This window comes from Clinocottus analis, unplaced genomic scaffold, assembly GCF_023055335.1.
Source record: "Clinocottus analis isolate CAN_PGR_092001 unplaced genomic scaffold, fCliAna1.0.p SCAF_2, whole genome shotgun sequence".
Lineage (NCBI taxonomy): Eukaryota > Metazoa > Chordata > Actinopteri > Perciformes > Cottidae > Clinocottus > Clinocottus analis.
The window spans coordinates 21,376,930-21,393,350 of NW_027175931.1; the positions used below are offsets into that span (position 1 = coordinate 21,376,930).

Here is a 16,421-nt window from a genome sequence, read left to right on the forward strand (position 1 = left end):
GTTTCTCTTTCACCCTAACACTGAATAACTCATCGTCAATTTAAAACAAAATTGTTTTTTAGTGACACATTTTAGCCGTTAAAAAGACGGCGAAAATAGGCTTTAGAGACATTCAGACCGAATGTCAACCAACTAAATATCTACGTTGAAATTCCAGTTAGTGCTCACTGAGAAGTCCACTGCTCACTTCTGATGAAGCTCTTCTTCTGTCATTTTTATTTACGTATTTGAGTAGACACATCCTGATTGGCTTGCTGTGCTTATTCAGTTTATTTTATATAGCCTAAAATCACAATTACAAATTTGTCTCGTAGGGCTTGTACATATAGCCCTCACATCGGATCAGGTAAAACTCCCCCAAATGAAGATAATAAAAACCCTTTCAAAGGGACAAAAGGGAAGAAACCTTCGGAAGAGCAACAGAGGAGGATCTCTCTCCCTGGATGGACAGAAGCCATATAAATATATATATACATATATATACATATATATATATATATATATATATATATATATATATATATATATATATATATATATATATATATATATATATATATTAAGTTTAGTACTTTGAATCTCCTTGTTTATATAAGCAAACAAAAAATGTGATTCAAGCTTACCTTATCAGTGAAAGGTAATTTATTTGTATAAGGTGTTGGTTTCCTTATTGTTTCAGATTGACTTGATTATATTCATGTGGGTAATATTTGACAGTAAGCAAATAAGTAAATGCTAGTTTTGAAGCAAAAAGCCAACTTTGACAAATAGGGTTGAAGTTCAGCTACAGACTGAGACATGAACGCCTCTGAGGCAGACGTTGTCTCTGTTATCATCTCCATGTCCTGAAAGAAGTCTCCAATGGGCCACCAGAGAAACTTCAACATGTCAGAACCTTCAGCTGGCGCACAACCCCCAATGACACGTCCTCTGTGTCTGTTAGATGTCATCATGGACGGCTCCTACCACATCACTGAAAGGTTTTCTTCACAAAGGGAATTTTGACAGATTATGATCAACCAGTGCGAAAGTAAGTTAATAAGTAAATGCATACATCTTAAGCTGAGATGTACCCTTGACAAATAGAGTCGAAGTTCAGCAACAGCCCGAGACGTAAGCCTCTGAGGCAGGCGTCTCTGTTATCTTCTTTCAAAGTGCACAGCTTGGAGATGAAATCTCACCTTAAGAAATGAACAACCATTCTGTACTCCTTCCTGTCCAGAAAGAAGTCTCAATTGGGCCATCAGAGAAACTTGTACATGTTAGAACCATCAGCTGGCACACAACCCCCATTAACACATTGGCCTCAGTGTCCCCTATGAAACCAATTCTTCTTGACTGTGGTTATGACTCCAGTGAAGGAGCTGGTGAGATCAGGAAGGATCTGGTTTGTCACCCTTATATGACCATAGAATGGAACACTGGTTAAATGTTCTGTTTTAGACTATATTACACTTCGATACCATTAGAATTGAGATCAGTAGCTGCAACCCTCAGTCACGTCGCGTCTGTCTGGAGTCGGTCCTGCCTCCTGCCATGGCGGCCCTGCTTATGCCCTTCCTCTTTATATTCTATTGCTGACATGGATCGTGGTTATCTGGATTGTGGTCCATGCCTACGTGAATAGTGTCATATTTATTGAATGTGCTGTTTAGTATGCGCCTTACTGTGGGAACTGAAACATCAGGGCTCAGCGCCGTCGCTGCGTCTAGCCGCCGGCCTTTTGGCGTCACTAAAGGGTTTATGGCCACCTGTCTCCTCAGACATCTAGTGGTTGACATGTTCCTCTTTCTGCTACGTCCAGGTAGTATAGCCAGTGTTACTTTAACTTTTGAACTTGTGAACTATGCTTCCAAAGGTATCTCTCGGAAGATTTTGCTACAGCATACATTCATTGTGATATGGAGGCATTGTGGGGGTCGGGTGTCCATAATTCATAAGTTTGTTTATTACGTTCATAAACATTTGTACATTATAACAAATATAACATGGAGATGTTATAATATGTGTTATAATATATATGTGATTGTAAAGCCCTCCAAGGCAAATGTTGTATTTGTGATTTTGGGCTATACAAAATAAACTTAATTGAATTGAAATACTACTCACATTTAGCGACAATGCTATTTGTTGCTCTGTAATTTGGTTATGGCTTCCACCTTAGTCATATGCATATTTAATACCAATGACATATAGAAAACACTTTAATACCAATGCAATTTAGAAAGCATTAAGATGACCAATTGAGTGTTAAATATAGGAATTAAATAGTATGCAACTTGTATTACCTCATTATACTTCAGTCTAACAGCTGGACAAAGTTAATAAGTAAGCTATTGACATGTAGAGTCATAAATGCAGGGAGGCTGGTTCCCTTCCATCATGAGAGCCACCAACTGTTGGCCCTTCAAGCTCGGCATCTTTTCTCAAGTTCATTAGAGATTAGCATTGTTTACTTTGCCACTGGTCCATGGTTGAGCTCTGCTCAGTTTCAGGCTGCCTTTGTAACTCTGGCCCGTTTAAGATCAAAACAATGACTGAATTGAGTGAGACCGTGAAAGCATCTTCAACCTTCAGCATTTTTGTTGTGATTCTGTGACAAAACTGAGGTGAACAACAAAGATTCATCATTGTAAACCTGAAAGACACCAGTAATTAATTCAAGCACGCAATACAAGTAGTCATTTATCAACTTATCAAAACAATAAAATCCAACCAAAATGTTACATATTGTCCAATCTCTCTATGATCTCACATTCTTTTACTTTCTCAACGCATTCTGCAAGGCTACACATTTCATTATTTTCAACACACTCAGTATTCCCCCATCTAGCCAACTGATGAAGACAATGCTGTCAAGTTAAATATTTTTAAATTGTGTGTGCCCATTGCTCATTTGTTGACTTGGCAGTGTACACCTTGCCTGGAAATCAACAACAACAACCATATTTTCCAGTTTACTGTCATAGTTATATACTGTCCTCTAGTGGTATAACAATGGTACAACGTGGCCTTCCTGAACAAAAACATTCCCCAACCACTTTACTAGAATCTTCTCTCCATTTCTCAATAATCTCTTTATCAATTTACAATGGTAACATTAAATATAACACTACATCATCACCATGATGAGTTAATGACAAGTAATACTAAAGTTACATGTGCTTCCCTGACCTTAAATTTGATGCATCGTGATGCTTACACAGCAGAATCAGTGCCCTTATAGACAGTTTCTTTGCTGTTCTGCGGTTTACTCATGTCTCCAAGGCGTTTTAAAAAGCTAAAGAACAGTCCAGAGTTTTCAGTCTTAATCCATGTACTTTTGGGGGGACTAGTTTCACCAATCCTCTTTGACTGGTTGTCCGTAGTCTCCCCTGATTTTCCCACTTCATTTTGTTCCCCAAGACCTTCTGGACCTTGGGTTACAGAAACATTTGGCTTGCTCGTCTTTTCTACCGATAGAGAATTCTGGTCTTGAACACCTGCTTTTTGATAGTTGAGAGACGTGTCAGTAAAGTCAAATCCTTGTTTCGAGGGATTTTGTCCAGCACCCTCGGCTGGCAGGGTTTCTGTATCTCTTGCCGCAGAATTCGAAGTTCTGACAGGAGGCTGAGCGCAAAGATCATCATCCTCAGTTTGAGGGACTTTGGTAGGTAGAGTATGGCGGCGGCCAAGGTTACATTTTGAGGGGGTCTCGGGATTTAGCAAATATCGAACAAAATCCTCATTGTCTTCAGGATATCTGTCCGCGTCCTCGTCGATGGTGCGCTGACGAGTCAAGGTGGTAATTGGACCGGGAGATTTCTGATTTTCCAGAGAACAGTCATCAGATGAGACACTGCTGCGGCTGTTCTGAAACCGCAAAACCTTTCGAGATGCTTCACGCAATTTTTGAGCCTCCTCTTCATTGTTATCCTCTAGATCTTCACCATCATCAGTGGCAGCTGAGCAAGATCTGCGGGATGAGGAAATGGCGGTGGTCCTATTGGCTGGTTGTGTAAAACCTTTGGTGTCCTCTTTTCTGGAAGTTTTCCCTCCTCGTTCATAAGGGATGCCACCTTTTGCCTTGTTTTCCTCAACATTAGACTGCTCTTTCTGTTGTGAAATGTTCTCTGTTAGTTCAACTACTGAACTCCACTCTTTTCTGCCCATGTCCTTAGCTCTAAAAGAGCCTCCTCTGATTTCTTTTCCAGTGGGGAGGTTTATCTGGGAGATAATTTCTGATTGGCTCCCGTTGTTGGGGCTGCCATCCGTGGGGCTTCCGTGAGTGGATGAGGGCCTTCCGGATCTCCTCCGAGAGACACCCTTGGTCAGGAAGTTCTGTAGCATTGACTGCAATGCAATTCCATCCATTTCCTTGTCTCTACTGGAGCAGGTAGCTGTGGACCGACGTTTGGCAGCAATCTGCAATCTGTCTCTGTGTCTCCGCTGCACCTCTGCTACCTCGCGAGCCTTATTTTCCTGCAGAAAAAAATCACACAGTTAATAGCTCAAACAGGAGATTTTTTTGAATTCCTCATTTAAGGAAGAAATTACAGTAGGTGCGTCATTTACCTGCATGGCACGCATAAATCTCTCACAAAAGGAGTTGAAAATAGAGAAGCAATCCTCCAATTTGAACTTGTTTGGGTTTTCACAGAAGTACTCTGCCACAGAGTCACTCACTGACTGTAATTCCTGAAGATCAGTCTCTACTTCTGCTAAGCAGACCTCAGCCTCCTAAATGGAGCCCAAATGAAAAACCATTAGAACATTACCATCACACAAACTGAGCTGAATTCCCAGACAAAAGGCATTCCTCACCTTCAAAAAATCCTCCATCTGTGCCTTTAGGTCTTCTTGCTTTAAGGTGTCTGCTTTGGCAGCTTGAACTTTCCTGACTTGTTTTTCAAACTCGTTTTCAATTTCAGTTTTATTCATTCTAAGAATTAAAAAAAAAAATCGTTATGGTAGAGCAGATAAAAAGAGGGATACCATATGCTGAGTGCCAGATAGTTTACCTTGCTGCAGCTTCGATGTGTTTGAGTTGGTCTGTAAATTTAAGCAGTTCCACATCTGCCTTCTGAGCTTGCTGTGGTGAATATGAGCGTTCATATTTAAAAAAATAATAAAATCATATTTCACAAACGTATCTTAAGAAAAAGTAGTAAACGCTACTTGCCATCACAACATAATGCATCAGATTCATTCCGGGTTTGTTTGCTTTGGTGTCCGCGAGCTTTAACAGAGAAGCCATTCGGAAGCCAATTGCACTGCCTGCATAACCGCCCTGTGATCAAATAAAACAAATGAGGCTCAGAGATGAACAAACACAAAGGAGAGTCATCCAAGACACTATCCCATAGACTCACTGCATTCATGTAATTCCCAGTCTTCAGTACCAGCCGAATGACAGAATGGAGATGATCAGACTCCAACACCTCTGAGATAAGATACACATGGTGAGTTTAAAATCTAAATTAGTTTACAACTCTTATTTTTGTTATTTAAAATCCAGGGAAATCAACATTACCCTTTCCAGCCGCTGTCAAAGTGGCAATAGATTCTTTCATTTCATTCATGAGGGGCAAAAATTCCTCTTTGAGCACCAAGCTGTTAAGACGCTCCTCATAGCTGACAGACACACATTATCCATCATTAGTGAACCGCTACTGACATTTAACATGTGCATTACATGAAATTACATTCAGACAGCTCACCTGGGAATCTTGACCAACAATAACATAAACAGATCTGCTTCAGGTAGAGTGGAGAGATCGCCCTTAAAACTAACCAGCTGCTTCCCCTGCCATAAAAAAGAGAAGCAATCACGAATCTTAAAATCAGATTGTGTATTTGAGATTAAATCAAAAGCAACAAGGATGTTAAATTTACAGAACACATTAGACGTGTGGGGAAAATATAGACAGCTGTCACAAGTACCTCCCCTTCATCTGGCAGCAGCTTGCACAGCTCTTTCAGTTTTCCAGAACCAAAACTGAGACTACTTCCTGCTTTGATTTCCTCAATCATGTCTTTTATAGGCCTGTGGAGGGAGGCGAAGAGACAGATGACGGTTATCTGGATGTTTTTGTTGAGGGTGCTCATGAGCAGTGTGTGTCTTCGTTAATTCCACACTTCTGCATCGTTCTTAAAGTTTGGCTGCTGACATCAACAAGCCTCTACCTGCTCAAATAGCGAATTTGCGAATAAGCAACACTTCGGATGTCTATCCTCAGAAAAACAAATGCGGTACAGGACGTTAGAAGGAGGCCATTTCTTTGACAGGAAACGTATTTGAAACAGAAAACAAACAAACAAAAGAGACTTGTTTGGAGGAAAATACAGAAGACAGAAGCTTGGAACAGTGAGATGATTGTGTTGATACACATGGCGTTTTGTTGTTGCTGATGTTGTTGTCGGTTTAAAAATGCTTAAGGATATAAAGTATGTTTTCCATTTGTGACACAAATGCCAAATAGCCTTTGGCAATACATTTGCAATACCTCTCAAAAATGTATCCCAGTGTTACGAGGGAGTAACCTGTTGGAGCTGAAGAACAGAGTAAATCAGACCTGCCTGGACATGTTGGCTTTCAGAGGTTCGTGAGTATGATGCAGTTATGTTGCACACTAGTCCGTCTGCCTCATCCTGTGTTTTACAGTGGAACGTAGCGAAATCATTGTGCAAAACCAATCACACCTTCAGAGTACTAGCACTGACTCACCGCTTGAATTGCTTTAGGAAAATTCCAATGTTCATGCTGCTCTTGGAGCCGAGGATGGAAATCTGGGAGTAGAAACAGATGCAGACCTGGATACAATCAGCTTGTCAGACACTAAGATAGTTTCACTATCGTCTAGAGCAGTGTTTTTTGTATTATATTCCTCAGCTTTCCAAACAGACAGTTGATTCCAAAGGTTAAGTATTCTTTGTGTTGATTGTATTGAACAATGAGGGCAAAGATACCTTTTTACGTCAGCGAGACATTTTCTTAGTGTCTCTCTTAGAAAAATGGGACATAGGTCAAAGTAAGAGTTTGGAAACAGAATTAAATCCACTTTTGTTAAACATAAAACTTTGATTGTTCAACAAAAAAGTTAATGATAGTGAAGATCAGGAATAGGTATGTTTTGCCTTAAGACTTGCCTGAAGGTAAAGTAGTTCATCCTAAACAACAGCTTGAAAGCAGAGCACAAGTAGGCTATAATACCCAATGTTGTGTGCAGGCACCATTATACCTTCCTTTAGTAAACAAATATGAAGAATAGTGAGACTCCACCCTTATATTGAATGATTCTGAATCAAAACACAAAGTTCATACAACAATCATTGCATTACTGTATCACTTGTCTGGTAATGCAGTGGAAAAATTAATGTGTTGTTTTTTTACTTTTACAAGGGAAGAGATACAAATGTAATGTTTCTAAAATATAACGACAGTCTCATTCCATAAATATACAGAATGAGCTCAACAGGGAGGATCTACATCCAATAGAGTTTGTTGCATAGGTAGCCGAAGGACACATTGTTTTGTGTTAATCTCAACAGCCTAAAATCAATCCAGGTCTGAAGAAGTTGTCTCCATAGCTCAGCAATACACAGCCAAAGTACCAGATATTTCAATATATTGCCACAAAACCTTGATTCCTGGATCCTGTGGCTTGAAAACCTTACCATTACGCCTCCTGAAGCAGCAGTCGGCAGGCCCCTCACACTCTGGCGATTCAGGGCCTTGAGTTGTTGCTGGTTCTGCTTGTGACTGAACAACTCCTCCATATGATCAGTGTCCAGCTCATATTCTCCATCAGTCTTATCTGCGGTCCAGATGTTGTGCTTTCCTTCCACACTATGTTTCGGAAGGGTTTCCCAGTTGAAATTGCGCATCGTGGAGCGCCGGCTCGATCCCTTGGCAATGCGGCTAGTGCCATGTAGGGATGGAGGGAGGCCTGGAGGTGGAGGTGGAGGTGGAGGTAGAGGTGGAGGTGGTGGCGGCGGTGGTGGAGGAGGCGGTGGTGGTGGAGGAGCGGGAGGACCTCCTGGTTGCATGTTTTTTTTCCGAGGAGCTCTCAGCAGGTTCAGGGTGCAGTCATCTGAGTCACACATACAGACAGAATTAAACCCTATGAAATCATTTGCAGGTAACTATAAACTACTCTTTATAAGATTGTGGAGCAGTTGTTGTGCTGGGGGGACTTGTTCAGTTAGCATGCATTCAGACTGAAAGAAACAGGGTTGGCACAGATTAAGAAAATAGGGTTGTCTCAGTAAGTGATTAGCACAGGATAAAGCATTTACTTTCTCCACAGTAGTTAATAAATGATTGTAGTGCTTCAAGGGTTGTCAAAACAAATGACAAACAACAATAATCTATCATATACTTTGGAATTGTAATGCAGAAGTTCCTCAAAATCTATCACAATACTCACAAATTGTTATGGGACATGATTGTTTATAATAACATATGTCGATATATGTTGAAGTTCTTAAATGTATCACCTTACACTGAGTTGGTTATTCTTGAAGCCTATTTGGCAAAAACATGAATAAAATATCCATCATTTTAAATAATAAAGGCTGCGTGTTGCTTGTAAAGGTCTCGTGTTCTACTCGGAAACGTTTCCACTTTAATCGATAAACTACCCGAACCACCAGTTGTTACATCGTTTGTTCCGTCACACAGGAAGTCAAAAGACAACATACCTATGTTTTGGATTCAGCCGTTGCCCCATTATCCAAAATGTGTTCTTTTGCCTTCTTCTTCTTCTTCCGCGGTCTCGTTGAAGCTTCACCATGAAAAGCAGAGAGCAACACCCTAAACAGCGCGAGCGGAGAGTGTCGAAACTACCTGCGCTGATGACACGCCCAGGTGTCATGGCTGCCCACACCTTCCCCGCAGGAGGGACTCGATGTTGGCGTTTGTTTGTGGCCAAATTGTCTTTTTTTGTCCAGTTGTCATGAACTTATATGCGAGCAGTCCACTGGATGTATAGACCCCTCCAGCGTGAAGAGCGTCCTGGCTGATAGGGACATTGATTTGTGAGAAAGCCAGAACATTACACCGCAAAGAAAACACACTTTACCACTTTTAAAGATGGCGTGAGATTATTTTTTTTTTCAGCTAAAGTAAATACAATGTAAGTGGATACATGAGTAAATATGAAACATGCTTTCGTGAAACATGATGCCATTCGACCACAGTGCGGTTTGTTTTAATGCGGCTGTCGTCAATAAGTAGCACGCACTTAAACTCTGCCCCAGAACCATTAAGCAGGCCGAGAGCCGCACTGCTTCCCTTTGCAAATCAGTGGTTGTTTCTAATCAAATGTTGTGAGGTAACTGTTGCAGATAATCCGTGGTTTAACAAATCAGGTATTTAAAAAAAGCGGAAAAAAAGATTAAGTCAAGATTCCAGCCTCTAAGTCAAATGCATGTCTTTATAGCGAAGAACTATAAACAGAATTTACTGACTCAGCCAGTCCACATACAAACTACAACTTCAACTCTTTCTTCAGCAGGAATGTCATTTTCACTTTTTTGCATTTTCAAATCAAGCTGTAAACTACATGGCCTCATCTCCAGATTGCATTTTCAACTTCACATTTCTCCCAAAATAGTATTTTAATGCACTTCAATCTCTATGTAGTGTCACTGGATGATTATGAAATAAGATTGCAAGTCATGGACAACTTTTAGCGATATCAGATTGTACTATGTACATAATTAATGGAGAATACATATAACAGACATTGTGAGCTTCTCTTCCATAATCTTTCAGAGGTTCCCATATGAAACCGACAGATGTGTTGACGGCACAGATACGTAAAACAAAACATCCAGTCGATTCTATTGGAAATGCAGAATAAGACAAAAATAATAAGAATAATCAGCTGACTGGTATTGAAAAGAAATGCACACAACACACATTGTCAAACAGATTGGTAAATAAATAAAAATAAGAAAAATGTGACAGTACATTCTGTCCTTGAAGACACTGATATTTGAATTGTATCCATAATGAAAGGGAGTCTGAGGCTTTCTTTGTTGCACACAGGAACCTCCAAATAAAACAAAACAAACACTGTGTTGCATTTTGATTTCTTTATCATAGTCCAGATGTTTGTACTTATAATCAAAGCATCAATATATTGATTGCATGATGCTGAGTTACGAAGTGTCACATCTGTTTTTGAGGCTTGGTTTTGAATGTGTAAACTGGAGTAAACATGACATGTTCCTGTGCTGCATTCATCAGAACATATCAAGATACTCAATAAAGATTAACCTAATTATGGATTGTATATATTTTCCTTTCTATGCATGTAAACTGCAAACTGACCATTCAAGCAGGTATACCACCAATAATAGAAGCAAGTGAAACTCAGAAAAAACAAACATAAGGATTTTTGACATTATACCTCAAACTTGCTAATCTCATTTGGAATTCCTCTATATATACTCTGAAATATATGATAACACTTTAGACGACATTTAAAACAAATTAATGCATGTGCAAAACTGCCATGGGATCTCTCACCAATAGTGGACTATACATAAATAAGAAGTGATGAAAATGATTGTGCAACCTACAGAATAAAAGTAGCAAAAAGGTAATGGTGTGATTATTAAACCAACTAAAATTGTTGTACCATCCATGTAATACAGATATCTTGTGTTTTTCTTTACCGCCGACCGTAATAGATCCTAATATGTACTCCTTTATACATTTCCTTCTTGTCCATCTAAACACGATGTCAGGATCTTCACGGACCAGCGTGTCACTGTACATGTCAAACTGCTGAACCCTGAGCGCTCTTTACTGCTCCTCCAGCCAGGAGGGCTTGTCTGATCCGGGCGGCTTTAACTTTACATTGAACTGTATTAGAGTTTGTTCCAACTGCTCCTGGTTGCCAGCAAAGTACGCTGAGATGGCATTATGGAAGAGAAGCAGCTGCTTATGCATAACCTTGACCTGGAAGAAAAGAAGAGGGAAAGTATGCCATTACAGTACTAATATACGCGTTTAGGAAAGTACTGTCCATAAACATCTATCAAGATGACATTTGCGAGCTGCTCAGATTTCTGCAGCATCAAACTAAAAGCAACTTGCACATTACATTCCTCTAAGATGTATTCCTCAGTGTTCCTAAGCAGGTGTTCTACGCTATTTTAGGCATGATATACAGTTATACAAACAGACACTGTTTTTTATCTTTCTTATTTCCTTTAATTTAGTAAAAAGGCCAAAAAGTAAAAGTATAATAAAATGAACGATGAGGCTCATAGGTTTGTACTTAATTTGACAAAACTGAGGGCATAATCCCTTTAGTGTAATATCTACAGCATGAATGAGCTTGTGTCTGTGCATGAAGAAGTCTGACTGCTTCCTCTAGTTTCATCTGGTCTACCTCAGGAGATGCTTAAGGGTAAAGGAAGAGGTGCATGTTCTGCCTTTATGTGGCAAATCATTCCTAAATCACTACTGCAGTAAACAATACATGAAATCTCTGGATTAAACACAGTAAAATAGAGATAATTTGACAAACCAATGAAAGGTGAAAGCAAAAACTAACTGGGATGCGTCCCAACATGCTCCATCTATTCTGAATAGGATGTACTGCACTGACATTTTCCACATTCAGAATACTATCCAAAAGCAATTTTGAGTGGGTGTTTTTAATGAGGAACTAGACAACTTGCTGAAGAACAGTGTTTCACTGCTGGTTGACAGTTTCATGGCGGTTTAACCTTTGACCACGCCCAGCAACAATGTCTGTTATTGGGTGTGGTCAAAGGGGAACACTGTTGCACCTGTAACCACAGTGACCACAGGGTCCTGTACTACAACAATACATCACTATAGCAAAAGGAGAAGTTAACCCACAGGAGATCATTCATAAACAAATTTCAGGAAGCATTGAGTTTCTATTTATATAGGCGGACACTTGAAAGAAAATAGAAAATTGTAATCCACAAACCTTGTTTTCTTCCAAGAATTTGAGCTTGATGGTGACATCACTACGTAGCCTTTCATATTTGTCTCTGTGGATCTGGTAATCCTGCTGAGCCATCTCAATGCGGACCATGGCAGCTGCATCCCTGGGGCTTAAACTCAGCTCCTCCAGATCAGAGCGATAGGCATCGAACTCCAGTCTGCATGCAAAACAAGATCGAGCCGTCTCAGTTTCCGGGTTTTCACCTTTCAGGAATTCAGATGATATTCCTCAACTCCTAGACAGGATGTCAGCATTTGTTACCTTGTGTTTTCATACAGCTTAATGGTCATCAGAGTATCCTCCATTGTTTTGTTAACAAGGGTGTCGATGCTGGACACAAAGAAGCTGATGGCACTGAGCAGAGCCTCGCCATTCCTACACAACAGCTTTTGTGTTTCTGCATTATACCCAAACTCATCCTGTGGAGAAACAAATTATTATTATAAATTCACCTGCTAAATTTAGTTCCATGTCACATCCCACAAGAAGCCTTTTCACTGTACGGTACCTGCAACTCTGGGGACTTCTGACTGAGGTCGGAGAAGGTGTCTCCCAGAGCCTGTTGTGTCTGCACCATGCTTTGAAAATGACTGGTGAGCGCAATGGCAAGTCTTAAGATGTTTTCATACTTGTTCTTGGTATCCCTTAACACGTCAATCTGAGCCTCCAGTTCCAGGTCCACTGTTCTCGAACCTCTGCCAAATCTCTCAGAGAACATCTGCTTCGTACACTGCATAGTGGATATAGAGACATTAAAGCCAACATAAAGAACATCTCATGACATTATGGTCAGCTTGACTAAAAAACTAAAAATACAATACCTTGTATGTGTTTATGCCCCATTTCTTTACACTGTCCAATTTCTCCACTGCCACACCCCGAGAAACTTCTTCAGTGGAATTAGCAGTGTTATTGTTCGAGGACCCTAACAGAAACAAAACAATTAACAATGTACTCTGATGCAAGTCATCCTATCAAAGTCTACAGAGAGCAGAAATTGCATGGGTCATGACAATGTGTGAAGATTACAGTGTGGACATGGTGATGAGCCTGGTGATACCTGGATGCTGCTCTGTGTGCAGGGCAAGTCGACTGGCTGCAGATTGGCTTTTTGGCAAGCCAGCACCCCTGGATTTCATGCGAATGTCTGAAATGAGCATGGTGATGATAAAAGAGCAAGCATGAGAGGAAGGTGTGAAATATGTATGAAAAGGGTTTGTGTGTGACATTTGGGTGTGACAGCTGAATAGCATACTGAAAGAAGACATGTTAGGCACTGTGGTGAAGGAAAATTAAAAGAGTTGAAGGGGCTTTGAAATAATCCACCATGCAGGTTTTGCATGCAGAAGAAAAGGATTCTTAAAAAGATGAAAATGGACTTCATGGGATGAGAGGTCACTCCTAAGCAATGTCAAAACAGTCATCCAAAGTGCATTTTACAGTACAAATTAGGACATTCTTATTAGACTTCAATAAGTTAGATCCCTGTAATATAAGGTTAGTGCACCCCTAAGTTTGAAAGCTGCCAAAACACACAGTTACTGGAGCTGTGAGTTGAAGAGGTACAAGCGATGCATGACACTCCCTCAGTCAGGCAATATCAAAACCTCTTATAAGAGGCCAAAAAAAACAACATAAAGGAAAACCAAAAAGGGTTGTCAGAATACACAGCCACCTGGTCCTGGTGCAGGGGCTCGTCTCCTGTCCAGATACTCAGGGTTGAAGCGAACTGCAGGCCCTACGGGATATGGATGTTTGGAACGTGAAGAAGGAGCCTAGAGGTCAGCAGCTCTCTTGCGACACATCAGAATACAAGAAAGAAAAGCTCTCGGTGTGGTTTCTCGGTGTGGTTTTAAGTATCAACCTCTCTCAGTGACTTAAGCATTGCAACAACATTGGCAGATCTCTCACATTGGAAGTCTGCACAGCCTGTTGGGAGGACTGGGGGGGTCAAAACAGAGAGTGGAATGAACGGTGAGCTGTGTGAATCCATGAAAGTCCGCACCTGGCACAGTAATTGAAGGGTGATTTGTATTGATCGACAACCCTCCTTAACTGATGTAAAGTTATCAGCATGACTTAAAGTTAAGGAAAAACAACGACTACACAAAGCACCATTTATGATATCTTTGCAGCACAAACTGTATCTGCACTGGGAGGAATAAACAACAAAGCAAAATACTGTAAAGAATGGCATTTCACTTTTCTAACAGTACCTTTGATGGTGCTGGTAGGAATGATGCCCCCTGCAGGTCCTCCATAACCTCCCGAGACAATGCTGGTTTCATTCAGGTTGGGTCCAGACACCATCACCTGCTGCAAATCCTGATGGATTTGCAATATTGGTAACACATATGATTATGTAGGCTATAAATAGGATTGCATTAAAAGCGCATAGAAAGCTGCAACTTCACAAAAAAAGATTAACAAACTATTTTTTTCCCCTAAAAGATATTTTATCAATATTAGTTGTATTATTTCATATGATGACCCTCAGTATTACTTAACGCACACACACATTATTCATGCAAGGACCACTGATACTGTAGCTTTCTCTGTGTGACTAGCTAACTGACCTGCTCCAGGCTGTCATCCTCTGGCAGAGTCCCTGTGTCTCCATTGCTGTTAATGGGGATCTCCATGGTGGCAGCTTTGCTCATGATACTGTCTGCCATGATTCTATCTCTGCAAGAGAACAGCCAACGCTGACACATATTGATGGCACCATGTTTGCACACAAAATGACGAGCCTTCGGCGTTCTCCTCCACCACGACACAAACATACATCAGACATACGCTAACACTGATGCTAACGTGGCTGGCTAACCTCAGAGGTGCTGATGTGGCTCCAGCTCCAGCTAGCTAGCTCTTCCCACCACTATAGCGACCTGAAGTCCAGTCGTCCGAGGGAGAAACAAGTTGTTGTTTGCACAGACCGCAGGCTTGAAATTATAACTTGCGTCAACCAGAAACAACCGTTATCTTCAACAATAATTTAATGCAAAGTCCATGCTTATTTTCCCTGCAACGGTCAGGTTATCTGCCTTCCATGTAATTCGGCCAGAAAATCCCTGCATCCAGCTTGCCAACAGCTTTAGTGGTACCTTTTCGAAATAAAAGTGTGCGTGATTTTTATAAAGGTGCAAGTCACGTAGCTTGGTTTTGATAGCAGAGCACTTTGAGTACAAGTCTTAACCCACACGGTTTATTGTGTGTTACTTTACAAATGAGAGGCTTCAAGCGTGCACTGTGAATAGATGCTCTTATTTTGAAATAACAATACTGTGAACGTAGCAAAGTCGTCGAGCATCGTTGTCAAGCCTCCGCCCCCGCTTCATCTTCCACGTCGTGTCGTGCTGACGTAGCGTTATCCCTGAACTGCATGCAGTACCAGTCTGCTGCGGAAGATGTCCCTGACAGCCCACTGACGGTGAGAGGAAACCCTGACACACATACAGTCACTCCATCAGTAACTAACTCCATTAAGGCGCTGGCCCATCAAACGTTGAGATAATTAATCACTCGAAGGAAGGCTGCTGCATCCTGTTACCTTGATTGCAATATCTATTGAAATCAGACTGTATAAATACAGTCGTTTGTTTTGAGATGTGAAATGCCTCGAGATATACCTCACCCTGGTAAACTGGGCGCACTTCCAATTATTTGCCTCATTTGTTTCAATCAGGGATGCGAGGGAAGTGCACATGGTCTCCAAATTTAGTTTGTGAAATTACTCCTGGTCTGAACAGTGAACCAACAACTCACATCCACAATGTAGGCAATATAGTAAAATGGCTAATGTTCTTTGATGTGCCAATTTCCAGTAACATATTTTCCAAACATCTAAAATCTCATGAGAAAACCTTTCCCCCCCTTGTTGCTTCCCCTTCATCATCGTCCCCCTCCTTTTTTAGGCTTCTGCATATGACTCGATTTGACTTCTGCATAGCCAAGATCAAAGACATTTAAAGGAAAAGGATGAAACGGGGTTAGTCATGTTTTCCCCTTAAATCAACATGTCAAAGGTTATTGGACCAGCATAATATGTGTTCTGCTTTTGATCCTGATTTCAAAATGCAGTGTTGCGTTGAACAAGGTATACGCTGCATCATATACAAACATAACTAACTATATGTTTACATAAGAACACTCTCAGTCATCCAGTTGAGAAGATACTGCATTGGTTCATATGTTGATCTCACTTGTAAGTTACTGAAGTGTCAAAGTTTTATATATATATGTCCATATGTTGTCATCATGTGTATCCTAGAATCAATCCATTTTGTTATTTTATGATCTGTTTTAAACTATTACTGCTAATTTACCTTATTGCAAGTATGTCCCGATATATTTAGAGCAGGACACCAGTCTAACTGGTAATTCCTAGTGACCCGGATAAAAAAAAGGGATCTAAATTCATATGCTTCAAGTATTGTCAATCAAAAT

At 40.6% G+C, this 16,421-nt stretch overlaps 2 protein-coding genes across 6 annotated transcripts; both read right to left on the reverse strand.

Annotated features, from left to right (window-relative positions):
• Positions 1 to 2,672: 2,672 nt before the first annotated feature.
• On the reverse strand, positions 2,673 to 8,977 carry LOC137790131 (FH2 domain-containing protein 1-like). 4 transcript variants are annotated; one of them, XM_068584109.1, is made up of 12 exons: positions 8,683 to 8,977; positions 7,657 to 8,072; positions 6,707 to 6,768; positions 5,923 to 6,025; positions 5,700 to 5,785; positions 5,513 to 5,613; positions 5,352 to 5,422; positions 5,162 to 5,269; positions 5,001 to 5,071; positions 4,804 to 4,921; positions 4,555 to 4,719; positions 2,673 to 4,461 (listed from the first exon to the last, which is right to left on the reverse strand). In XM_068584109.1, the coding sequence occupies exons 2-12, from the start codon at positions 8,026 to 8,028 to the stop codon at positions 3,199 to 3,201; spliced, it is 2,520 nt and encodes an 839-aa protein (XP_068440210.1). In that variant the 5' UTR covers positions 8,029 to 8,072; positions 8,683 to 8,977; the 3' UTR covers positions 2,673 to 3,198. The 4 variants fall into 4 exon arrangements, with proteins under 4 accessions (XP_068440210.1, XP_068440211.1, XP_068440209.1 ...); XM_068584110.1 differs by lacking the exon at positions 8,683 to 8,977 and adding an exon at positions 8,479 to 8,574; XM_068584108.1 differs by lacking the exon at positions 8,683 to 8,977 and having other exon boundaries at positions 7,657 to 8,294.
• A 412-nt stretch (positions 8,978 to 9,389) lies between these two features.
• LOC137791013 (arfaptin-2-like) lies at positions 9,390 to 15,033 on the reverse strand. 2 transcript variants are annotated; one of them, XM_068585700.1, is made up of 9 exons: positions 14,803 to 15,033; positions 14,552 to 14,660; positions 14,192 to 14,300; positions 13,036 to 13,122; positions 12,797 to 12,900; positions 12,484 to 12,705; positions 12,237 to 12,394; positions 11,958 to 12,132; positions 9,390 to 10,951 (listed from the first exon to the last, which is right to left on the reverse strand). In XM_068585700.1, exons 2-9 carry the CDS (start codon positions 14,648 to 14,650, stop codon positions 10,796 to 10,798), a joined length of 1,110 nt encoding a protein of 369 aa, XP_068441801.1. In that variant the 5' UTR covers positions 14,651 to 14,660; positions 14,803 to 15,033; the 3' UTR covers positions 9,390 to 10,795. The 2 variants fall into 2 exon arrangements, with proteins under 2 accessions (XP_068441801.1, XP_068441802.1); XM_068585701.1 differs by lacking the exon at positions 13,036 to 13,122.
• Positions 15,034 to 16,421: the final 1,388 nt, after the last annotated feature.

Bases quoted from the DNA above. Each gene is read 5' to 3' on its own strand.
- LOC137791013 (XM_068585700.1), bottom strand. From the start codon at position 14,650: ATGGCAGACAGTATCATGAGCAAAGCTGCCACCATGGAGATCCCCATT. The intron at 12,706-12,796 runs GTATTGTATTTT...TCCACTATGCAG, and splicing joins GGGGCATAAACACATACAAG to TGTACGAAGCAGATGTTCTC. The intron at 12,133-12,236 runs GTAACAAATGCT...TTTTGCATGCAG, and splicing joins AAGCTGTATGAAAACACAAG to ACTGGAGTTCGATGCCTATC.
- LOC137790131 (XM_068584108.1), bottom strand. From the start codon at position 8,085: ATGTGTGACTCAGATGACTGCACCCTGAACCTGCTGAGAGCTCCTCGG. The intron at 5,423-5,512 runs GTAATGTTGATT...ATCTTATCTCAG, and splicing joins TTTGACAGCGGCTGGAAAGG to AGGTGTTGGAGTCTGATCAT. The intron at 5,072-5,161 runs GCAAGTAGCGTT...TATTCACCACAG, and splicing joins TGATGCATTATGTTGTGATG to CAAGCTCAGAAGGCAGATGT.